General features: G+C 39.4%; 1 protein-coding gene and 1 long non-coding RNA gene across 2 annotated transcripts in view; both read right to left on the bottom strand.

Moving 5' to 3' along the window:
• Window positions 1-26,902, bottom strand: part of LOC139441573 (uncharacterized) — a 395,726-nt gene that overhangs the window by 109,225 nt on the left and 259,599 nt on the right. The gene's annotated exons all lie outside the window — the stretch shown is intronic.
• Window positions 4,221-26,050, bottom strand: LOC139441587 (monocarboxylate transporter 9-like). Its single transcript, XM_071222401.1, has 6 exons — window positions 25,968-26,050; window positions 8,081-8,284; window positions 7,417-7,560; window positions 5,521-6,612; window positions 5,104-5,154; window positions 4,221-4,482 (listed from the first exon to the last, which is right to left on the bottom strand). Exons 2-6 carry the CDS (start codon window positions 8,274-8,276, stop codon window positions 4,352-4,354), a joined length of 1,614 nt encoding a protein of 537 aa, XP_071078502.1. The 5' UTR covers window positions 8,277-8,284; window positions 25,968-26,050; the 3' UTR covers window positions 4,221-4,351.

Raw genomic sequence — 26,902 nt, 5'->3', positions numbered from 1 at the left:
CGTTTTTGACCTAGATTGCAACAGACGTTACCACAAACTGATGAATGAGCTCTGTTAGCATACAGAGTTCCTTGTACGCTCAAATGGTGTTGATACAACATGTTCGCGAAAGGGTGACGCATCCCCATTGGTGACACCCGTCACAAGCACATAAAAAAGCAAGTTATTTGTTCACCTGAAAAAATACGATAACTTATGGTAAAACTCGACATAGGAAATTGCACAGGACATCTGTTTTGTGAACCATGTTGCTGATTGTCAAAGTGGCCGAACTCTCTCTGTCTTAACATAAACCATGAATAGTAACACTACACAAGACGTCTTGCGAATAGAAGATACAGCAGTTTTTAGGAAAGTAGATAAATTTGGTTTCACGCCGCATTAAACATTATTTAAGATATGTTTCATCTTGGTATTTGGGGAAAGGATAAAGTGACGCAGGTGAAAGACGTTTGCCAATTTGGTGCATACAAACCTGGATACATAATCAGGGCGAAGGAAATTTCCACAATGTTCTCAGTTTACATCACAACAAGACTGTCACAAGGCAAAGCCCCCGTGTACACCAGAAGGACCAGAAGGTGGTGATGTCCTTCAAGATTCAGGATCTAAGACATATTACAGGGAAGAGAATGATCCGGATAGGAGAGTGGCGTTTATGCTTGAGACACTAATGTTGAATATAAAGGGGTATAACTACTATGTAATTATGGTGACAACGAGAGGTATTATTGAGGAGTCAGTGAGTGAATATGGTCATATGCCGTTTCTAGCACTATTCCAGCAAAATCACGGCGGGGCACACAAGAAATGGATTGTTGAAGGAACGAAGTTGTCACGTCAACGCCACGTCTTGTCACAAGAGTGATCCAAAGAAGAATCGTGGAGCTAAGGAAAGAACACAACCTCGAAGACATATGAGATTCAGTAATCGTCAATGATTAGGAACTGGATTGTGTTTTTATATTCTGGAATGGCATGTGTAGGGATGAGGAGTTAAGAGGCACCGATAGGAGAGAGGCGTTTGTGCGGGATACACTGATGCTGAACGAAAGGAAGTACGACATTTCTACCATCAAGGTGAAACCAAGTGGGATATTTGACGGAATTGGTTTATTCACACACAGAGAGACGAGACAGAGCTGAAAGAATCGAGCATCCGCTGAACAAGGGAAGATGTAGGATCATTATGTGTTTAATTGATACCGATGTACTCAGGTTACAGGCTTTCAAAGTCAAATAATGTTACAAAACCAAACACATATATTTAGCATCTGTATGTGCTTGGAAATTCATATAGTGGTTGCAAGTGTGATAAAACGTGATCAATTGCAAAATAGTGTGTTTGAAGCACTGCAGTAAATATACTTATTAATTATGATTTAGTTCAGTTTTACACATTGAAAGCATCATATATTCATTGAGTCACTGATCATGCCATGGCCCCAACATGCGAACCTATTATCTAATCAAGTTTGCAAAGCTACTTCCTAAAGAGGTCAACACTATAAACAAAAGCACTGCAAAGATGTGGGAAAGGGAACCGTGTGATCAGCTACCCTCGACTCCGACCTGAACATTCCTTGTCACCTTTATGCCGGGTGTCAGGCAGGGTATCAAAAAGTACAATCTTTTAACGTCTTTTTGCATTACGAACCCCAGACCTTACGCTCCTCCGGCAGGCGCTCTATCACATGAGCGGTCCATCCCACATAAAATGGCAATTTTCATAATCAACTCATTGAACTATTTCACTCAGTTATTGAACAAGGGCAGGCTTATTTGGAACTGATATCTGTCTCTTCACGATTATCAAAGGCACAATGCGTGTGTGAGTGAGAGAGATTGGTTAAACGTTGCTTGAAAAGGTTAATTCAGTAATTTCACAATGTGTCAGCTTAATGAGGGAGGAAAGATCAAGCGTCAGATGCAATCACTAGCAGTCAGAGGGGAGTGCGGCCTCACACATCTTTGGCATTATTCACAGTCATGTCGTAGTGAAGGACACCATCATACTGCTTAACACACAGCCCATGTCGGGAATTGAAGAGGGGTGTTTGGCTTTGCTAATGCAAAAATGGTTGGGGCGTTGTAACCCTATAATCTGCATGTCTTTTCCATGCTAAATAACCGTCCAATGTCTTTGTTACACCATGCATGAATGAACAAGAAAAAAGTGTACAACCTGCTCTCGGATAGGTCAAATTGACATAACACTGAACTTGGTAACGCGAGAAAGAAGGTCATATTTGTTAACGTATGTTGCCTCTATACTCATCGTGCTAGATATTGTGATTATTATCGTTCGGTATTTTGCATAATGTCACGCGAGATCGACAAAGTGATTCACCTCGGTGTATCAGGCTCAAATCAATCCCTTTTAAAATCACCCTAGAGTGATCTGAGCCCATGCTCCAGTCACTCAAGAGTACTTTCTGCCAAGGCTCAGGTCACCCCTCTCTAGGGGACCCAAAACACTTATTCAAGGCTCAGATCATTCCACGTCAATCACCTACTTTTTTACAGTATTTCAATTCTGCTCAGTTTCGGCATGCAGTTATACGATTTTAGATATTCATGTGACCTTCTTCAAAAAATATTATTTGAACTAATACCAAATCACCAGACATTACATATGTTATCTTACACGAAATGTTATTAATCAATATCCATGTTCTAAAGAACCATGGGTGAAGAAATATGTCAATACTACCGAATAACCATTCTCGATTTTACCCAGGCAATTCTATACTATGTCAATACTCCATGTGTGAAATATATGTTCATGTAGAACGCATTAAAAGCGAGTGTTGATATCTGGAACGGTTGCTACACACGAAGTTGGGACTTGGGATACCAATTAGGCACACAAAAATGTTTCATTTTAAAGGTTTGCTTGTGTTTGTTTGCATGGAACTAATATTATACACACACTCGGGGAAAGGTACCATACATACCAATAATAAATTAGGGGATAACTTTAAAGTTCCAAAATTGTAAGTGATATTATTTGCTAGTAATAGTTGCCTGTGTTTGTTTAAAGGGAAGTTTTGAAGGGAAAGACACCATGCATACCATTTAAGAAAAGGGGGTACTCGGGAATAACGATATACTTCCAAAATTGTAAGATATATAATTGCTAGTAATAGTTGCATGGCAATAATAAACGAATTAGGAACACATTACACACGGCAGAAAAGTATGACGGTATCTTGAAAGACGATAGGTATAAGATGGACAGGTTAATGTTTTGGGGGAATAATATAGCTGGAATAATGCTGAGAGCAGCGTTAAACAACAATCAATTAATCACAGCTTAAAGACTCCAGTCAGGCCAGCCTCTATTACCTTAATGATGAGTTTCAGACAGCTAATGGCTCTCTTTATTAAACGGGACTATAAGAAAATATAAATGCGTGATCAAGCGGGACCTGACTCTGCCAACAAACAAGTCCAACTCTTGTAAACCAACGATCCATGACCACATAACATACGTAGGATTATGCCAAGCAGATTTAATGAGTGTGGTAAATCGAACCGGGCCTGCAGGGTGGGGAACGAACGTTTTAATTACCAGGCCTTTCTATCGACCAAAAAATATATAGGGTGTCTTAAGGTGTAACTGATTTGCTCAACGCGACTGAGAACAAATTTCATGATTATATTTTGAAGATAACACCCTGAATCCCTCATTCCTATTCCACTTACATCATGTTATTGATGAAATGTTTACCACATATGGTATTTAAACTTCTGTCAGACAACAAGAACGTGTTCATCAAGAATAGCACATAGCAGACCTCTAAAGTCAAACAATGTGTGAAGCTCATTTCTGTTGTCCCCCGCCGTGATATTGCTGGAATATTGCTAAAAGCGGTGTAAAACCATACTCACTCACTCTAAAGTCAAAACGAGTGAAATTTCGTTTCTGTTCCATCGCTGTTGTTTTGTACAGAAAAAAGACAGAAGATTGGTTGGTTGTTTGTTGTTTAACGCGGCACTCAGCAATATTACAGCTATATGACGGCGGTTTGTAAATAATCGAGTCTGGACCAGACAATCCAGTAATCAATATCATGAGCATCGATCCAAGTAATTGGGATCGATGACATGCATCAACCAAGTCAGCGAGCCTGACCACCTGATCCCGTCTAAAAAAGGACAGAAGAATTTGATTTGAAATCATATCATAATTGTATTATTCAGTAGACAGTCCACTCTCTCACAAAAATCTATCTATCATGTCTTTGTAAGGTTATGGCATTGGTGACATTGATGTACATGACCAAGCAACTAGTTGCCTGGATCCTCCTTGAATGTCAACCCGATTTAGCTGTGGCAGTCACACTCTCTATCCTTTTGGAGACACATCAACAGCCTCTTGTGCTTCCTGAGGCATGTCAACGCCTTCGTTTCTTTGCGAGTGTTTCCCAAAGATTCCCACCATGCCACCAAAGAACGACGCAAGCAGCAGAACAATTCCTACAAAACCAAATACAATTTTGTATGCTTATAATCAAAAGGAAAATGATTGGTAAAACATCAACTTATTAATGTTTTCTTGGAGGTTTTCACATGCTATCAACTAATCACAAGTGTCTAGTTGGCAGTTTAAGGACGTGATTTATTTGAAAAAGCATTTTTATATTTTGTGGACCCTTGCAGATTCGGGGTAGAATAGGTCTTCAGTAACCCGATTATTTACAGACGGCCGTCATATAGCTGGAATATTGCTGAGTGCAGCGTTAAACAACAAACAAAGAAACAAACATATTGTGATCAAACACTGAATATACTGCTGTTACAGTTTCTGTATAAACTAGACATACACTGGAAGAAACGGCAACATTCCCACGTACACAAAGGAACAAGGGAAGACTGACATTTCGAAATTATCCTAAATTAATTTTTCATACTTTCCAAAACTATCCAAACTGACACACAACTTTCCAAACATGTCGAAGCTTAGAAAATATCATCTCACCAAACTTTTAAATAAGGTATTTTTGAATCTTTTACATGTATTTCCAAGAGGGAACATTTTAAAATTTTTTTTAAAGAATCCTATTTCTTCCAGTGCTATGTCCGACTTAATAATATCACCTGCAAACACGAATGTGAAGTCATAATGTTTCGTCACTGCATAAATGAAACCTGAAATATAGAAGAAGCATTTCAAGTTAATGCTAATCGACATTTGAACATTCTTATATTTACTTCTTAGTCTACGGCAGCTTGTCAATTTGGACGAATGTGTTAATAAAAGACTTTAAGGGTCTAAGACAACAAACCGTAACTGAAATTTCCCTACCTTGAGTTTCAAATTAGAAAGTAACATTCATAGTAAAGTAGTAAAATTATGTTTCAAAATATATTGGTTCAACTACAGAAATTTTCCCTCTATTTAGATGTTTCTTGTTGGCAAGAAATTTATTTCTAATTTTCATAAAACTTATATTTTTTGTGTCAACTAAAATAATATTGCATGCAATTTAAGTGTATATAAAAAGATCTACCTACTTGCAAGTGGAGGTCCCGAGAGGAAACCAACTCCACAAAAGAAGTTCTCGATGCCTACTCCAACAGCAAGATGCTTCAAGCCCACCAGCTCTATCGTTATTGGACTGATAAGAGAATTAGGACCACCGCTATACATCCCATATGCAGCACTAAACGTCAACTGTTGAGCGTAGGAGTTTGAGAAAAGGGGAAAACACAGTGTCAGGAGTCCACTCATTCCCAGAAGTCCCATGTGAAGTGTCAAATAGTCCACAGAGGCATCATTTCCTGCAAACCCTGCAAGGAGCCTTGAAGTTAGGCTTGTCACACCCATAATCGTGAAAAGACTAGCTGCCTGACTGTCTGTACTACCTTTATGCTTGGCATAGTTTGGAAGATGGAACAGGCATGCTCCTTCACCGAGTGACCAGAACAAATAACTGAGACAGTAGCTTATAAATCCATATTTGTTTAAGATAGTCATTCTTGTGAGCCTTTTGAAGCAATTTCTGAAAGGGAAATTGGATTCATGCTCGTAATATAATCCATCTTCTTTTGTTGTGTTGCCTGTATAATTACGTGCCTGACTGAAGCATTTATCGTCATTACTGGAAGTCAATGGGTGACATTCACACTCAGCTGACATGCTGATGTCAGGCTTTACGTTGATGTTGTCTTCCTCAAGGTTTGCGGTATGTTGAACTGCACCTCCACTCTCATTACAGTTGTTCCCAATCAATGGCTCTACTGCAGACAAACATTTGACATTGTCAACGGAACATTTCTCCATTGGTACAGCTGAATCCTTCACAAATGTTTCTGATATGGCTGCTTCTACATGACGTTTGGTTTCTATTATGATTTTCCGTTGGGTGTTTGGTACGGGTCTCAGGAGACAGGCTGCAACACACATATTGGAGGAGATGGCGCCAAAGATAAGAAGACACCCCCTGAGACTGTACTCATGGATCAGCAGCTGACTTAGTGGACCCCCGGCAAACATCCCCATACCAGCCCCTGATACAGTCACGCCAAATGCCAGACCTCGTCTGTTGACAAAGTAATGGCCAGGTGCCACACACGCGGAATTCAGCCCCAGACCAACGCCGAAACCTGCCAAAACATAAGACAATGATTGAATGAAGGATGGAACGAATGAATGAACGAATGTTAGTGGTCCACCTTGCCGCATTCAGCAGGGAGCTACGCCCTACCGTTGATTTCCTGCGCCCTGTCGGGTTTGTGGTGCGCTCTGTGCGTTTTTGGTAACTCCCTGCCATGAATATTCCCGAGTCTTCATACTTGCCCATAACATTTTCCATATTTTAACTTCTGCGGAGTTCTGTCCCTTTCCTGATGAGTCTCGAGATCGTTTAATTCATGCCGTTGGTTTTGTTTGCCATCTGAACTAAACCTTCATGACTGATAGAAAATGAACTTAGAAAGTCATGTGAAGTATATGGTTGTGTTTTTCTTACTTACATAAAGGAATTTAAGAAAAGAACGTATATAACCTTCTTTAATTTCATCATTAATCCTCGCCAATATGCTCTTTTTAGTTTACCAAGTGCCTTTTTTCTATGAAGTTATTCTACCCTCTCTGAATCCTAGGAGGGCACTGTTTGCTGGATATCGTAAAACAAGGTTGACGTAACGCTGAAACATGGGCGCACAATTAAAGTAATGCAAAATTGCATATATCAATTTTCTCTGATTGACACACATGCGGAATTTGTTGTCTAAAAGTTACCATAATAACTCTGAGAAGGGATCTATCAAATGGACCTTTTCTTCGTTGTATACGTTTGAACATATTGTGTAATAACATGCAATTGTTCAAACTAAATGCAGCTGAACTGTTGACATTTTAACTTGATTGCTTTCATGTTTATCCATGAGACTACATCCCGTAATCACCTGCGATGACTCCATACGTTACGATGAGTCCAGTAACATCATGAACGAACGACGCTGAAGAGAGTCCCAACAGGATGAGTATTCCTCCGCCAAAACAGGACAGCCTGTAGCCCAGTCTGTTGGTGATCAGACCCGCCAAAGGACCTGGGAAATAGTCCACAATTAGACTCTGTAAATGTCCTTTAGATGCAGTATGTCAGCTTGAAAGGAGATTTCATAAACGTAAACAGTGGGTAGTACAATATCAAAATGCACAAATAATTACCATTTCATAATTCAAGCAGTAAATTATTGACATAGGTATTCGTGTTTAGATGTGTGTATGTGACACCTGGAACATAAGTCATTCAGTCACTTACATTTGATGCAGTAACACAAAGTTTATTCCAATAAAAACATTCAGAAGTTGGTATTATTGTGGAGCAAATAATATGATTCCAGAATTAGAAATTCTTCTGTGTTGAGGTATATGCACTGCATATATATATATTGTCTCAAAGGTAAACTGCTATATTTACAAACCTTCACAGTGGCCTGTTGATAAAGTTTATATACGACACAAACGTCGTCACCAATTAGATTTGAAGACATATTTGGCAAAGAAAGCTAAGCCTTCATTATTTATGTCAATGTGTCATTATAAGCTGTTTGTCTTTACTCATACCCATTAAGGTGAAGGTCCCTAACATAGTTGAGCCAACCCATGACGTCCGCGAGAGGTCGCTGTCAACTTCCTCCAAGATGGCGGTGTTGATCACCCCGGTCGAGTACACCAATATCCCACAGATGAACATCACACAGAACGTGGCGAACAGCACGATCCAGGCATATCCACGGTCTACTACACGTGCTGTCGTCATTCTGGCCACTGAAAAGGGAGAAACATCATAATTGTCACATCAACTTTGGAGTATAGTAGTGCCTACATAAACCCTGCAACCTGTCTTGTATTTCTGTCCACTCAGAACACAATATACGCAGGACACTAAACGGATAGTCACTACATATATACTACCATGTACACAACATGTACCCTTTTCCGGGGGAAACATATTTATCATATAATGGGTAGGTTTCTCGGCAGGATAAAGCCAACGGATAAAAACGATATCCGTTGGGGTCATTTGCGGATAGAGATGCAAATATCAAAGGTCAAGTAGGGACTACTTTCAGTGTTTATAAACAAACATGGCGTCGCCCTTCTCATTCGGCGATAGATTCAGAATTAACCATCGGGAATCTGAATAAACTAAAGGGGTAATTGCTATCATTATCAAAAGAACAGTCTAATATTCTGAAAATCAGTGTCCAACTGTGACGTAGCTGAGACATTTCATAAGTTTTGGCAACTTTGGAGATATAAATTTTGAAACAATATTGCGAGGGCACTAGGCCCAGCCAAGCAGGATCAATAGCCAGATCTGTGCTTGTCGACCTCTGTGGCTTGAAACCTTTTCCACAAATTAAAATAGTTGAATTTGGCCGAAATATGTTTGAATTGTTACCTTGATTTGTTTTGTGGCTGTGTGTACATCTGACTGCACTTAACGTTATGACAGGATATGCCGACTGTCAACAACGTCTGAACGTGGCCGTGACGTCTCATAGACAAGGGTTAGAGTAGCTTCCCTTTGACAAACCGATGGATTGCCGCGAAAGGCAAGTAAAAACAATTGTTGTTTTGCGTATATGTTGCTTCGCCACTGTAAAAGAAACAGATTTCAGTTGGAACTATATTGGCTTCTGTCACTGTCCGACTGACACATCACTTACCCTGGGATTTTTGTCAAGAGGTGTTTCACAGAATGTCAAGCGAGTTTGATAAAGTGACCATGATTCGCGATGACAATTATCCAGCTTGCTACTTCTAGTCTGTCAGCCGGGCACCCATATTTGACTAATCGGTACCATTCAAGGGGGCAAATTCTAACCTTGTTTTTTCAAAAGGGAAATATCCCTGCTTCATAAAAATGCATGATAGCAGTCTGTAACTGGTAGCTTTATATATAAAATATGTCCACGAGTACGTCTACCATTTTGAGACAAACTAAAATCTTGTCATTCCATGAAACGATGCTCTCTTTCAACAAACAATTCAAGGACAGTTTAACTTGTGAAAAGAAATATCTGTAATATCTTTTCATTGCATAATATTACACAATTGATTTATTCTTTGCACTCACAACGTTATTGGACATTGAAAAGTCCTCTTGTGGTTGATAACCTCTAACCACCCTAAAAGTCGACTTCATCAAATTCATCCTCAGATGAAACATCAGTTCCTGTGTCAACCTCATCCTCTTGATTTTCACACATTTTCAGTTTACACATGCTAGAGCACTTCATTCTGTTGACCATGCATGGACATGATGGCAGCTTGCATGATCGTGAGCATTTGCATGCAAGAAATTCAAGTACTGCTTCTGGTGCTGGTGCACCGTCCATCCAATCAATGACAAGCTTTTCTCCTCCCTCAGGTGCACACTCAATTCTCCAGCCAAAGCCATCAGGACTAGGCACCTCTGGTTTCTGCTGTAGGCTCCTCTTCCAAACTGCTGCTTGGTAGTTTGCCCTCTCTGCATGTTTCTGAAGAGCATCCTTACATGGTGGCATCTGGTGTGACTCAATTGCACCTTTCTTGCTGTAGAATAGGTGATAACGGAAGTCGTTAACTCTCATTGATGGCATTCGAGATCCATATAGCTGGCAGGTGTACGTTTCCAACTTGGAAAAGAGTGTTGATGACAGTGTCCATTCCTGACCAAGTTCTTTAAATACATCCTGTGCAGCTTTGTCATTCTCTAATGTTCTTAGTGCACGAATCTTCCCACGACCAGCAAAAGCACTGACAGAATCACAACCTGTGAAGGCATGAAGCCCAAGTATTCCTTTACACACATCCATACCAACAGCTCTTGCAACTTTTCCAACATCAATGAACCTTGTTCTGGTGATATTGCCACATTTCTGGTAAAGTGGAACATGTATGGAGTCACTGAAGGCAAGGCACAGACGAAATACATCAGTGTCTTCTGAGGCAATAACAACTGCAGAAGTATGATTGTCAGCAGCATGGGCAGCGTGGAGTAGTAGTCTGGTATCAGCCTCCTCATGACTGGACTCCAGCTCTAGTACCTCTTGTGTGTCGTCTTTTGTGATTCTATAGCATTTCTCTTCATTTGTCACAAACAATTCCTTCTCTGCTAATAGTTCACGTGAGGTTGGATGTTTCCATTCAGTGACGAGGAACTCAATCAGTGAGGTCTTATTGTCAGTACTTGACAAGAAGTTTCTCCATTGGCGAACAACGTGTGCAGATGCTATGTTCTTGTACTGGACACCATTGTCTTGACAGCGATTTAGTCTCTCTGCCTCCTTGATACTGTGATGCTGATAAACATCAAATACTATGTCAATCCGTGAACTATGGGCTCCTTCTCTGAGGGCTGATGACAGAATCAAAGTTGCGACTTGACCAAACGTTTTCTGATCTCCCTTCATTTTTTGAACAAGGGCCATGCCATCAATTATTGTTGTAGATGGCTGTGGAATGTTTTCAGCTACAGATGCTCTCTTCTGCAACTCTCGTGCTAGTACTGCTTTGTTGGTTTTCCTTGGTTTACCATCAGGTGTTGAGAGCGACCATGGCAGTGGTCCAAGGGGATAGCAAAGAACAGTTTTCATCTGCAGCTCTTTTCTGGCCTGTGCAATCAGAATCATCTGTGCAAAAAGTTTTCTTTCTGCCACGAGGATGATATCTTTCCCACATGAGTTTACTTTGGTTTTCTTCTTTGACATGTTTGTGAAGGTTTGTAGCTTGTGTTGTGGCAATTTGTCATGAAATTTGATTGTTGGTGATTCATTGTCCAATCGTTCTTCTCTAAATCTTTTATAGGCATTCTCGCCCACTTTCTCTGCCCTAAGGAGGTCATTGGCAATTTCTGTAGTAGCAGCTGTTGCAGTGGACAGGCTCACTATTTCCTGATATCCATCAAAAGGATTAATCCAATTCTCAATGGTATCAACAACTGTTTTCACTGCTTGTTCATCTTTCAGCATTCTTGGTGACTGGAGTTCTGCATGATGCAGATCACATCTGTTTAGTCCCAACATGTCTCTGAACTGACGAAGGAATGCACTCCGGTATTCAGCAGTTAAGTAGAATCTTGTTACAGCCCCTGCTTTCAAACTGTATTTCCTGATTCCTCCTGGCACTTTGGTGTCCTTGTTCACGGTCTCTTCAGTGGCTTGGTCGACTGGAATTTTGCCGAAAGGATTATCTTGACTGAGTTGAACAGAGAACCTCCCATGCTGAAATTGTTCATATACATCAGGATGTTGTGTTGGTAGCATTGTCATATTGGCATAGTAGACAGGCAAATATCTTGCATAGTTCACTTTGTCATAGGCAAAACACCAGGGAATCATAGCACGCACTGCTGCCAAGTGAAGTTTCCAGTTTCCTTCACGTGACGCCCTTATCAGTCCCAGCAGTATTTTCTGTACCATGTCAATGTAAGACATCCAGTAAGAAGAGAGCGGTCCATTGTCATTCCTCAGAAAATCCAGGTAAGATTGGAAGGCTTTGACTGTAGCTATGAAGGAAGTGTTTTCCAAGACTTCATCAAACTGTTTCTGGCAGACATTGTCTTGAAGTTCAGTTATCAGTTCCTGTGTTTCTTCAAGGTTACACACTTCTCCAGCTTGAGTTTCTCTGAGCCAGGGTACAAAACCTTTCCAAGCAATCCTCATCATTGCTTCAAGCACATACTTGTGAACACGAACTGCTCGGTTGTACTGTCGTCCTTCCATTACAGCCCCAAGAGAACCTTCTGCAACAATACCCGACTCTATGCAAAGATCTCTCAAGCCTGCATCCTGAAAGCGTTTCCCTAAAATGCTCAGTACATTGCAAATAGTGTGAAATGTGCCAAGTCGAAGGATGATACCAGGATAATGGTCCTTGCGCTTCCAGATAACTTCAGCAACTTTTGCAAACATTGCTTGGTCAAAGACTATTACCACCTTTTTAAGATGTAAGTTCCCCATGATATTCTTCGCCTGGTTTAAGATTTCAAAGCATGTTGCTAGGCTTGTTGCTGGAGCGTTGATTGTTGGAAGGTAGCCTATGTTGTCTTGGCAGACATCAAGATCTTGGCGGACTGAAATGTTAAACCCTGTCCAGCTACCAATGGTTTGCTGTGGTGAATCTGTTTGCCGAGTGAGGAACCATAAGACATCTTTTCTCAATGCCTGATGCAATGTGTCATCTCTGTTACTGTCAGTAGTGGTCAGCTGCCCAGGTCCACATCTTTCGCCGGTATTATATACTGGCAGTGCAAACTCTCCATCAGGAATGCTTCTCTGTTTCTTTTTTTCTACTATTGGTAGCTGAGGTTTCTCTTCATGTGGTCCGTGCATTCTTGGCTGAACGATAATGCCATTAACCCTATGACTTGTGCCTTCCCCTGTCAATGTCTCTTCTAGGATGTCAATATTATCCCACGCCATGGTTGTGAATACATGGGGCTGAGCAGTACTTGGAAGCACAACATCACCATCTACAGAAGATGCCATTTTCTGTAGGCAGAGTGCAGTCTCGTTTTCCTCAAGCTGTGAGTAAGATACCCCATGGCCGAGTCTATTTAGTGCTTGAATCAGTTCAGCATTTCCAGTGAGATTCTTGACAACAGCTGGCAAAAGGATGTGTTTTGGTGGTTTCTGCTTGCCACAGCTCACAGCATAGAGGAGGTCCTGTCCAAATGAGTTGACAAGCCAGGTTACCCTCTCTGACGGTTGCTTTGGTGAAATGTCACCAGTTAGCAGCCCAAAAAGAAATTGTTTCAGTGACAAAGGCAGTTTTATTGCAGCTATGTTAAGTGATTCTGGTAAGTGCGGCCATTCCAAAACATCATCTTGCTCCTTGATCCTTGAGCGCAGCAATATGGCAGCAGAGGTTATAACCCCCTTGTCTTCTGATGACTGACTCTGCTTGGAATGAATATCATCTGTAAGTTTTATATTCTCCTTGGCAAGTTCATAGATACTCAGGTTGTCTGGTATAACAAGAAGTTTGCCTTTATCATCTGGAAATATGTGAATTGCTTGACAGAACTCAGCTTCAAGTTTTCTCCGAATGTGCTTCTTTGTAGATTCCCTGATGTTACTTATTCCAGCCATCTTCATGTGATCCACCAGGACTGTTGTGAGGTCTACCATTTTAACAGTCTTTGGGTTTGAAAACAGGGTGTTTCTGATATAGCTAAACAGATGAAAATATGCATCAGCTTCTGCTTCCTGGTACTGGATGTCATGTTCATCAACTTCTGGAATAGAACAGGGAGTGCAGTCAGGTGCCCTTGTGTATTTTTTATAACATGAGCGATGGTAGTGGGCCTCTGCTGCAACAATATCACGTGCTACAAAACTTAGTACTGCTACATCTTGTTTTTTTATGGCCATGTCCCGTACTCTCCTATCTGCACGGAGATCAACACACTGTATAAGGAGTTCTCGACTTTTCTGGCCCTTCTTATACTTAACCTTCCGGCAAAATAAGCATTGCTTTTCATAAACCCTTGATGAAGTTGGTGATTGCCTGTTCGATCTCCGGTTTTCAACACAAGCATGGCTACCTTCTTCTGTTTTGCTTGACTGTAGTGACTGTAATTCACGTTTTATTGTAAATCTACAACGACATTTCCGATGGTAGAAAATGTTTGGTATCTCATATGTACTCTTTGCAAACTCCAGAAGTGGTTTGTGATTTCGTATTTGTGCTGCTTTCAGCAGAGCTTCCCACGATTCAAAGCTATTAGGTTGAACCAAGTGGCTTTCCATATCTTCACCTTCATAGTGAATGATGCAGGATGTACTACTCCTGGGCTTTTTACATGGCGGTTCATCGGTGACAATGTCTTCCATATTGCAGTCACTACAGCTATCAGCACTTGTCCCATCTCCATATTTGTCCATTAGAAGTAGTAGTAATACAAATGGCAACTTGGTGTTTAATTCATGGTTGAAGAATGAATTTGTAATCTGTAAGATAATGAAACAAAACATTACAAAATATGTTTAATGTATACTGTATAATTGTGAATAGATCATGTGTTTAGTATGAATGAGTAATAATTTTAAATAAATTTAACATGTAAGGATACTAGTATGTGAACTGAAACAACCTTCATTATTTGCAGTTGTTTTTTGTAGATTTTCTGTTTCTTAATTAAAGAGTAGGCATCATTCATTTTTAGGTATGAGAATAAGAAATTTTAATTTTCTCATTTTGGAAATTTTATCATATCATAAAAGAAATAATCAAGTAAATTCAAATTAACATGTGTTTTAATATTTTACATCTAAGGATACTTGTATGTGAATTGAAACAACCTTCATTAATTGCAGTTGTTATCTGTAGATTTTCTATTTATCAATTTCTAAATTCAAAAGTAGGCATCTTTCATTTTTAGGTATGAGAATGAGAAAATTTAACTTTCTCATTTTGGGAATTTTATCATCATATCATATAAAAATATAATCAATTACATTCAAATTAACATGTGTTTTAACATTTTATTGGAAAATGTAATAATTATGCAGAAATTATTTTTTTCCAACAATAGTTCAAATAAAGGTTAAAATAAGATAGTAATGATAATTAGTTGTAAGTAAGTGCTATGTACCGTTACATCATTATTACATCATCATTACATCATCATTACCAAATTCAGGGATGCTATTGATGCCATTAACTTTTTTATTGAATTGTTTCATAACATTAGTTAAGAGTCAACACTTCTACAGTGTACCCTACAACTTTGATGAAATAAAAATTACAATTTTATGACATGTTGACAGACAGTCATTGATAAAAAAAACGTTTGGCACCACTTGGTGCCATATACTTATATACTGTGTCTGAAAAGCAGTTTTTGGCTCCCTTTTTTATTGGTAAGATATACACTACTGCCTAGAAGTTCATTCCCCTTACACGCATGGGCAACGCGTTACGCAACCAGTGTGCATCGGGTTGGTCACGCGTGTGATACCCGTGTGCAACGCGTTGCACACGGGTGTGCACCCCGTCCGCCACTCGTGTGCAACGCGTGACACACTCATTAGAGGGGGAACAAACTTTTGACCAAAGGAGGACCCGTCTTAAGCTGAACCTGGAGGTGGTAACAAGGAGAGAACATTTTGTTATCCTGACGAAAAATGATAATGCACATGTATTTCCTAATGTCTCCTTTCTTTATGTGATTTTGTGGGAATAACATGAATACTGTTGTGATCAAATAGATGTGTTTTGTTTTATACGACCATTGCTTCTAAATCCGATGGTGTTAAGAGAATACATGGTCCTGGAACATGTTATTGCAATTGAAATGCTTTTATTGTGATTTGACATTAACCGTCTGTAGTACGACTTTCAGTGATAATATGTATGAGGTTTGGCGGCGCATTGTTTTTATTGGACCCTAATTACTTTATGATGACTTGGACTCTTTATCACAGCTCCATAGCCGTGAGGCTGGAAAAGAGCAGCATGTAATTAATGAGGGTGGGTTATATCATTGAGGATACACTTGAGGGAGAGAATACTAATTACCGTACTACAGGAAGAGACCTGTAGACGTAAGCGCGGGGTTGTGTTTTAGCTGGCCGTTCGATAATGGCCGCCAGGAGAAGTGAGCTTTGACTGCGTCATCTAAAATAAATAATAAGATACAGCAGTGTTATTTTCACGGTCTGTTGAATAAACTCCCAGTGCAACGGTCAATGTATCTTCTACTTGATCCTTGATACATCATTTTGGCATTCACAATATATAGTATTTCAACGTACAAAAGAGCACTGATCTAAAGCAATTCCGCGGGAGTAGTTGTTACCTGTGCATTACTGTATTTTCTCAGTGAGTACCCGGATGATATAGCAGAAATCTAGACTTGTTCGCGACCTGTGCTCGCCATTCGTAAGCGCATTTTTATTGAAAGTAGAAGGACATATGGTCACACTGATCAACAAAAATGAAATACAGTTTTTGAAATGTAGGTATATTTGTGGGGAGCATCGGTAATGGTGATGCAGTTTTGATAAGTCACTTGCTTGGTAATTGTGCGATCTTCGTGTACACTATTTTGACTTGCAACACAAAGTAAATATTTCATCTGCACATTGCTTATTTTACCGTGTGTATATGTTTACATTCAAAATGTAAACAGATTTCACTAAGGAAATGTATTAAACGCCTAAATATTCAGTTTATTTTACAAATTAACTGAAAAATATGTCCATCTTTATTAATATGATAACGAATTCCAAATATTTGTTTATGTTTAATATCATCACCAAGTACAGTTCTGTATTGTTGGGCTTCTTTTCTTAGCATAATTAATATATTGTGATGTGTTTAAGCTCTTTTGGTCGTCTTTATCATTTTTAGTCAGTCGGTTAAATAAATGAATGGATTATTCAGTCAATTTGTAAAATGACTGAAATATTTAGATATTTAATAAATTGCCTGAGTGAATCATATTTTACACATTGACTGTAACATATACACGCTTACAAAAGAAAATACTTGTGAAAACAACGTCTATCGCGCATAGAAAAACTTCCCAACCAAACGGAAAGGAACAAGAATGATTCTGTTCAAAGCTGCAGCGAATGAATGAAAACAAAATGCAAATATCATTATTACAACCTACCAAAGTTATAATGTATCCGGGAATATCAACATAAAGGAACAATATCCATTGCGTCTGCAGCTGTACAAAAATACTTATTCGATGTCAAATGTCTATGTGAGAATCAAATACTTTAATAATAATTATTTGGAAACAATATTTGGAATATATATGAAATATATTTAAATATTTAAATATATCGTTTTTAAACGTTATTTAAATGTATCGAATATTATAACCCGTGTCTGTTTCTTAACTGATCACTTAGTTTGTTTCAATTGTTTCACATAGGTGCCAAGTTAGCTGAGAAAGCCCACGTGACAACTATTTTTATAATGTCCACGGTTCTTAAAATCATACATTGAGTTAGATAACAATGAACAACCAGTCAGTGTATTATCGCTTACCCTTTGAACAAAGTATGTTATTTTTACATCTGTACTTCACGCCATGATATGAGTGTATTCCCTAGGTTTAGTAACCCTACCTTCACATGTAAACACTTACTTTTGACATATCCACTGTGCAAGATAACAGTAATTAATCAATCAACGTATTTCCTGTTGATCCTTTGATGTCTGGGAATGATCAGTTGATTTACAAAAAAAGTAAATCAACTGATCATACATCTCTTGCTGGGCTGCCACGTGCATAATTCACATTCCACCTCACTTCAAACCTGGATTTAGATCAAATAATTACCCCAGGTACAAGAAAGACCAAATTTGAACCTTTATCCGGTAATCTGAGTGGTGCTACAAATGAGTATACATAATATAAATTCATTAACTGAGCAGCATGTGAATTACGACAAATACAGAAGTGTAGGGTTATACCAGAAAATGTGGATGACAACAAGGGAGTAGTAATTGTATCATCCACGCAATCCGAAATCCGCAAATGCTTTCACTCAGGGATACTTTTTTTATTATCAAACTGTAACAATCAGGGGTATTTCCAAATAACGACATCCGATGAGCTTTCGCCGTTATTTGTCTGTTTGTTTAGGCTGAAGAAATTAATTACCATGCGCCCTTTGTTGAAATCTTCATAGATCACGGGTAACCAATCAGTTTTCAAAAATGCGTAAGTTTATTTAGCTGTCCTTGCAGACTGGTAGCCCAGTCTCTTGTCACGCTCGGTTGCGTTAACGAGCAAATTGACTCACGGCAGCTAGTAAGCCCAAGCGGAAATCCAAAGGTCGTATTACCTGAAGAATCAACCTTCATTTGCGAAATATCTACTGCTCTTAAAATCAATATTTCTCCCAATACTAAAATTCAGAACTTTCTAACCAAGGATTACCAGTTGAAACTGGTCGATGGCTGAACATTCCCAGGGAAGACAGCCAGTGTCCACTCTGTGATTCTATCGCTGTGGGAGATGAATTGCATTATTCATTCCGATGTGAAGCTTTACACCAACGGCGATATGAACTCTTAAATAAGCAATATCTTAAGTTTCCAAACATTTAAGAAAATTATGACCACTAACAGTGTAAGAAATCTAAAAGGCCTATCTAAATTCCTTAACAATGTGTACAATACAATTGGTAAATTGTATTAATATCCACGTATCCTATTTTTATTATTTTTGTTAAATTGTACATAATAAAAATTGTAGATAATTGTATGTCATGTTATTCTAAGAATAAATGAGTTTGAGTTTGAGTTCGACACCCGAGAAGAAGCCAGAGATTAGTGCTCCTTTTTGAATAGTTTACAATCATGTGTTTTAGGGTTAGCTGTGTTGGCTTAAACGTATTTTTATTTCAAAAGAAATCTGGATCGGTAAACAAGCAAAACTTGCTTATGTAATACCTCTCCAGGTAACAACTTAACAACAGCTGGATATATATATATAAGAGAGTGATGAACATAAACATACAAAATGCACAAATGAAATACACGAAGCCAGTACACTGAAGCAAGTGGTGTCTGTGAAATAAGGTAATGCAGTTTTCCTTTACTACATGCATAAAATTAAGCTACTCAAACCTTTTGCTTTTGACAATGATGTCATGAACTGATTTAAGAAGTCATGTTTGTGGAACTGCTCAACTACTGCCATGTAATATCATGTTTAGACCATACCCATGTGTGTAGAAATACACAGTGTTTCTGATATTATCGTATTTTTTAACAGTTATAGAAAAAGTGAATTGCATCTTCAAGGTGATATCCACAAGTGCAGTCTGGTATGTCTGATACATGTCGTCTAAACTTATCAGCGTTTAAGTCACTGCAGCCGAGCCTAAGGCGACAGTGGACAATTTGGCATGATCTATGAAAATATTTGAAGTCAAAATTATTAATAATTGCATCAGAACGATTAATTAGGAAATTGATTTCTTTTAATGAGCGAGCATTAGTTACTTCATCGGATAGAGGGTTCCGCAGGTTGATCATATCCAGAAGAAATGATAATAAGCATAGGTCTGTGTTCTACATTTGATTGTTTGTATGTTGAATCTTTTCCTAAGGTTATATTTGCTGTTATCAGAGAATTGAATATACACTTTTCAAATATTTTGGCTAAGCAACTTGTGAGTGCTACAGGTCTATGATTTGGGCATTCATGTTCATCGCTGACACTGACACCGCATCAGCCCGGCAGTGGACTTGACACAGTTATTTGCGCACTGATTATATAACTCCTACAGACAGGTGGGGTGGTTGATCAAAGCGAAACGGACGACCCCGTCTGTTATCTAATAAATGCTGTGCGGCGCCTTTGATCTTGCCTCCAACCATACACCTTATAGTAATAAACGACGATCAGGATGGCCTGGAAATAAACACAATTCTGTCTGCCCAGTGTATCCACAATTAACTAGAATGCTTCATATCTACAAATATATATATAGAAAATTGCATCAGTGTGGTTTATCATGTACAATGTTTTCTTACGCTTGGTGAGGCAGACTGAAATTGAACATTAGGATAACGTCAGCAGGGATAAAAGAGGTCATACCAAAGAACTTTATTTACTAGTGGAAAAATCAGACATTCCGATCAACCACTACAAGCCCCGGCCGGATCTCAAGGTTGACCAGATCAACACCCCAAAGGAATATCTCTACGCCAAACAAGGAGTCCCTTTCGTCATGGTGCACAAGAAGGGGGGACAGGACATCGAGTAAGACATCACAAACTACACAGACTTGTACCACTTCTTCCAGAGTAGTGGCGTACCGACCTCAAACCACTTCGTCGCCAATACCGCCGCCCTCCTTGCCAAGAGTCTCTACCAGAATCCCGACCCCCAGGATGAGAAGCTGACCAAGAGACTACTACAAGGACTAAACTTAATTTTTTTTGTGGGGGGGGGGGGGGGGGGTGTTTGCACTTCTTTATTTAATCATTACGCTTTTTTACCCTAATAGTATAAGTGCTTCCCCGTATGCGAGATAGGCTAAAGTCGGAAAGCGCACGTTAAATCTCCGAGGTACCTATCTACCAGAACTTTATTTGCTGTTCTGGTCATACATAAATATATGTAAGTTACGTACATGGGGAGGCTAGATTATTTACAGCTTACAGCAATATAGTGCAAATATTATGTTCAATAAAAGAAAACGTTGATAGATCTATAACACACTTTTTGTACTTTTAAACAAACTGTGGACTTTTAAGACATTTTCGCTTATTGTAATAACATCTAGCTAACCAATCATGTCTATCTATGAAATCTACAAGCATAGTTGCTGTCAAACCTAAAAACATATACAGGGAGGTAAGTTTTCACTTGCCAAGCACCTTAAGGTGAGTTTACTTTTAAACAGTCAAAAGCTATTGTCCCTTCAATACTAGTATAAGTCTGGAAGCTGTCTCTCGGACTGTTATGAGTTATGATGTATTTTATGATATAACTGGGGAATGTTCAAATTAGTTACTGTCATTTAATCCAACGTTCTAACTGTCAACTGTCTCAACAGGATCATAGGTTTGGTTATATATCTCCTCCCTGTCTCTATGTCTTACGTTGGTAATCGGTAACTGCGGTCCAAATGTATCAACTTATTCATCTATTGTTGCAAACTTGACTGATTTAAACATATCTTATTGATCATGAACTACTCAGTCAGTCAAGCACCTGAACCAGAAATGTAAAACCAGGCATGTTTCATGTAGTCCCCAAATCTGGTAATTATTTCTTCGCAATATCACTAAAAATGCCGATGTAACGTGACATATAAATTTACTCACAGACAATATATTTTTCGTGAGAGTGAAGCACAATTTTATTAAAGTTTTATTAACAATTTCATAAACTATAATAATATTAATATTAATGTTCATCATCACTTGCCAAGTTTATGAAAATGTCCCCATTTGGGAGATGTCACATATAAACAAGGATTCGAACTAAATTTGATCGTCTTTGACACTGAGGTTTATCCCCACTTTGCCAGCAAACTGCAGAAGATTAACAGTGAGTGAGTGAGCATCGTTTCTATGTTTATACAAGAAAAGATGTCATGCCAAAAACGCCCACAGTAGTTAGTGAGTAAACTCACGACCTGTCATGACCTGGTTGAGAGACTTCCTCCAATCAACATGAAAGGATTACCCACAGAGAAAGAAAGGATTAAAGTCACCCATACATCTTCTCCTAACGTAGTACTCCAACTTCTAAATGCCTCTCAAAGAAGGATTAAAATCCTAAAGATATCCTATCTACGTGGTATAGGTACTCACAACCTCTGATAATAAACTGTTACGTTTGGTATCCTCAGCAATACTCACCATGGTCATTGGGCAAATGTAAAAATCACAAACCCTAACGAGATTCTGTCAACATGGTCACACCCGGTGATTGTGAAGATCTCAAATTCTATCAACTGTCAGACAGCATGGCTGTTCATATTCATTTACAACATCCTCTTATAATTAGTATAAAAGTGTCCCACACAAAACCTTCTTTTATTTATTCTTTCAAAATACAACACAGAAAGTGGGGTGTGGGGAAATGGGACATATTCCTACGTGAAATAATGAGACATTAGTAGTGGTGACGGCTATATCATAATTGTACTGTCTAAAGCATAAATTTGGCAAACGAAAAACGTTATATTTGCAATCAAATGGAATGACTCGTGTGGGCAAATGAATATGTTCGCAATCCACAAACAATCATTTTATTAATGGCGAACATTTACCAACCCGCGACAATCGTGTCAACACGGGGGTTCCCCTAGCAATAAACTCGCATCTAAATTCATTACTGTTCTACAGTCGGCTAGCCACAATGGCTAGACTGGACCCTAGTGGAATGGTTCATGCCATAAAAGTCTAGCAACCGAACACTAATTAAGATGGGCCGACCTTGTATTTACGGTCTGGTGAGCACAGCTCAATGGCCGCTCATAAACTCAAATTTCACATCTCACTGTTTTGTTTTATCTCACTATTCATTTGATACATTTGTCAACTTCAACTGGAACCCGGTCCCGTGTTACACGCGTGGCACACGCGTGTGCAACGGGTTGCACACGCGACGCACACCCGTTGCACACCCGTGTCCAACGGGTGCTCACCCCGTGTGCAACCCGTTGAGCACCCGTGTCACATGCGTGTTACACGCGTTCTCAACGCGTGTTAGGGGAATGAACTTTTAGGCAGTAGTGTATAGTAGTATATGCAACAGCCAAAACAGCAACTTACCCCTGATAGATTGAAATATGATCACTTATGTTCATTAATTACTGTTGCTATGGTCAAATCACCAAGACAGGAAGTAAACAAAGAAGTGAATTATATACTACTCACCAGACAACATATTGTACTGGCCATTCTTCTGTGCCAACTTTGGAGACCTTCAAAAGAACTTTAAAAAAACATGCAAAGCTACTCGATTTCAAATGCTATCATATTTATTCTACATATAGATAGCATTACCTTCAAATTTAAACCGGTAACAATTTGCCCCCTTTTTGGTACCGAAATTTTGCCGGGCTGATAGACTATTCAGTGACGAAGGGAGAATATGGAGTGCGCGCGAGTGAGTGAGTTGGCTAAACGTCACCTTGAACATTATTTCAGTTCCAGTGAGAGTTAGATCCTCTTGGCCGACTATCACGGGTATGTTATCTAGAATAATAGAAACACAATCGGGGAAAACTGGGATTCGAACCTACGATTATAGGTTTCTAACTTGTTTGATAGGCATTACTTAGAAGTTGACGGATGACAAGATAGACACAATTTTTATGGATAACAACTTCTTTAATACTGTAAAAAGGCGACGTTTCGGTATAGATCCTTATACCGTTGTCAAGCAAGACTGAATGAGGGACATAGTGCAGAATATATATAGCAAGTGGATGATTAACAATAGAGATTAACAATTAATAATTCCTCTATACCGAAACGTCGCCTTTTTACAGTATTAAAGAAGTTGTTATCCATAAAAATTGTGTCTATCTTGTATAGGTTTCTAGCACTTTTTACTTGCCACAATGGAATATCACTGGTACTTCATGGAAGAATGATTATAGCGGTGATTGATTTAGCTGTTTCCATAATAGGTTGTTGCAATATGAGTTGTAACATGTAAAAACAATAGTGTATGAGTATCGTTTGTGGCGGCCCATACGGGACAAACTACAATTTCTGATATTGTGTATGTATGGTTGTATACCATGTGTACTATGACTTGTCTGTCAACCCCGTTTCCTTTTCCGTTGTAGTCTAATGATTATGTTCATACTGCAGTCAGCTCATGGCCGTGTTACAATATTTATTCATGTTTATGCTGAAATTGCTACGAATTAACTGTTAAGGGCGAGACGCTAAAATCAGTCCCACTCTGTTGCAGTAAATGCGGTATCGGATTTCGGGTCCATCACTTGATCGTCTTGTGTGTGTACCGACTACCTTCAGAGAAACACATGCGGAACACCTGGTGTCGGTTGCTACCTTCAGAGAAATACAAGCGCGAACACCTGGTGTCGGTTACTACCTTCAGAGAAACACAAGCGCGAACACCTGGTGTCGGTTACTACCTTCAGAGAAACACAAGCGGAACACCTGGTGTCGGTTGCTACCTTCAGAGAAATACAAGCGCGAAAACACCTGCTGTCGGTTGCTACCTTCAGAGAAACACAAGCGGAACACCTGGTGCAATATACAGTTACACTGGGACACTAGGTATGCGACACTAGGTATGCAATATACAGGAACACTGGGACACTAGTTATGCAATATACAGTTACACTGGGACACTAGGTATGCAATATACAGTTACACTGGGACACTAGGTATGCGATATACAGTTACACTGGGACACTAGGTATGCGACACTAGGTATGCAATATACAGGAACACTGGGACACTAGTTATGCAATATACAGTTACACTGGGACACTAGGTATGCGATATACAGTTACACTGGGACACTAGGTATGCGATATACAGTTACACTGGGACACTAGGTATGCAATATACAGGAACACTGGGACACTAGGTATGCAACATACAGGAACACTGGGACACTAGGTATGCGATATACAGTTACACTGGGACACTAGGTATGCGATATACAGTTACACTGGGACACTAGGTATGCAATATACAGTTACACTGGGACACTAGGTATGCGACACTAGGTATGCAATATACAGGAACACTGGGACACTAGTTATGCAATATACAGTTACACTGGGACACTAGGTATGCGATATACAGTTACACTGGGACACTAGGTATGCAACATACAGGAACACTGGGACACTAGTTATGCAATATACAGTTACACTGGGACACTAGGTATGCGATATATAGTTACACTGGGACACTAGGTATGCGATATACAGTTACACTGGGACACTAGGTATGCGATATACAGTTACACTGGGACACTAGGTATGCGATATACAGTTACACTGGGACACTAGGTATGCGATATACAGTTACACTGGGAACAGTCCAGAAACAAACAACAGCCTTCTTATGATAATTCCCATATTCTCACAAGTACGTTGTATCTAATCATAGTGTCGGTCTAATGTACAGTTGAGTCTACAATCCCTCCTCTCGTTCAGTTACAATCTGCCACACCTAACGTGAATAAACAGTTATGCAGGTGTTGTTGTGGGCAAATACCTAGCCTGTATATATATATTTGTTGATACATGCATTGAATATCTTCGTTAATTGCTGATATATTAAGATCAAGGACACAATTTTATGAAAGATGAATTGGTGCCTTGATATATTCAACAAGGACGAATCTTGTATTTTCTCCGCGATCCTGATGTGCATCAATGTTTAATGGGCCATTCAAAAAAAAATGTTTGGAGGCGATATCAAAGGCGCCGCCCAATAGACAAAGTGCGGTCGGTTTCGCGTGAACAACCACCCCACCCTGTCAGTAAGAGTTGTGTAATCGGTACACAAATAACACGGGTGCGGTGTCAGTGTGGAAGGTGTTTGCCACAGAAATCATCAAAGTGTAGTAACAATCAACAAGGCCATTGGCGTTCAAATAACCTTGTGACGCACGAAACAACGGCTGTCAATCTGTCTGCTACAGCTACAATACCACCATCCCTGTCACAGCTGGTGTTTAGGATGATGGTATCGTGCGTTCATATGTACTAAATTTCACAAAACACTTCTACTCACTAACAGTCAACCACGTCTCACCCACTTGCCACCTTCCTTTAATGCACACTTACTCAACCCCGAACCAATCAACATCTCGCCCATATACACCGACTTTCACCAAACACTTCTACTCACTAACAGTCAACTACGTGTCATCCACTTGCCACCTTCATTAAATGCACACTTACTCACTTCTGAAACAATCACTATCTCGCCCATATACACCAACTTTCACCAATCAAATTTTACTCACCAACAGCCAACCACTGTCTCGCCCACAAAGGCAAGGCTGCGACTCCCTCAAACCACGACACCTCCTTGATCTCCCTGACTGAACAGGTGCTGATGTGGTTTCTATATAAACAGAGCGTGCCTCCACTTACAACACATGCGCCTGTCTCACATGTTACAGCAAAAAATGCTAGTATGTATTTGAAACTCGTTGGACTAAATACTGTGATCAGTCAGACATGAGCCATTCAACAAACCTAGTGTTTATCAAGTGAAGTGTGAAGCAAAGCATAGAGACTAAGCTTAAGCAGTGACCCAATTATCGCAGCTATGTCTCTGTGGATGCACCTTTACATTTTAAACGTATTACGATGCAGTCGTTCACTTGACGTACCCGCTTAACCCACCGAGTTGGTATTCATAACAACTGGAAAATAGTTGCACTCTCCCGAGGCCTACTTTTGTTATGTTTAACACACACTGCAAACACCTGCCTGGCGTGCGCACATTGCACGGCTTGTGTAATAACGTTTTTGACCTAGATTGCAATAGACGTTACCACAAACTGATGAATGAGCTCTGTTAGCATACAGAGTTCGTTGTACGCTCAAATGGTGTTGATACATTATGTTCGCGAAAGGGTGACGCATCCCCATTGGTGACACCCGACACAAGCACATAAAAAAGCAAGTCAGTTGTTCACCTGAAAAAATACGATAACTTATGGTAAGAGTCTAAATAGGAAATTGCACAGGACATCTGTTTTGTGAACCATGTTGCTGATTGTCAAAGTGGCCGAACTCTTAACATAAACCATGAATAGTAACACTACACAAGACGTCTTGCGAATAGAAGATACAGCAGTTTTTAGGAAAGTAGGTATTTTTTTTTTTTATCAAAACGAGTGAAATTTCGTTTCTGTTCCATTCACTGTTGTTTTGTACAGAAAAAAGACAG

Source organism: Haliotis cracherodii, unplaced genomic scaffold (assembly GCF_022045235.1).
Source record: "Haliotis cracherodii isolate W230 unplaced genomic scaffold, xgHalCrac1.p SCAF_41, whole genome shotgun sequence".
In the NCBI taxonomy this organism is placed as follows: domain Eukaryota; kingdom Metazoa; phylum Mollusca; class Gastropoda; order Lepetellida; family Haliotidae; genus Haliotis; species Haliotis cracherodii.
Note: the sequence above shows the minus strand (reverse complement) of the source record. Positions and strands in the feature narration are given on the sequence as shown.

Bases quoted from the DNA above. Each gene is read 5' to 3' on its own strand.
- LOC139441587 (XM_071222401.1), bottom strand. From the start codon at position 8,276: ATGACGACAGCACGTGTAGTAGACCGTGGATATGCCTGGATCGTGCTG. The intron at 7,561-8,080 runs GTATGAGTAAAG...ACTATTTCCCAG, and splicing joins AGGGACCTTCACCTTAATGG to GTCCTTTGGCGGGTCTGATC. The intron at 5,155-5,520 runs GTAGGTAGATCT...TCTATATTTCAG, and splicing joins CTCGGGACCTCCACTTGCAA to GTTTCATTTATGCAGTGACG.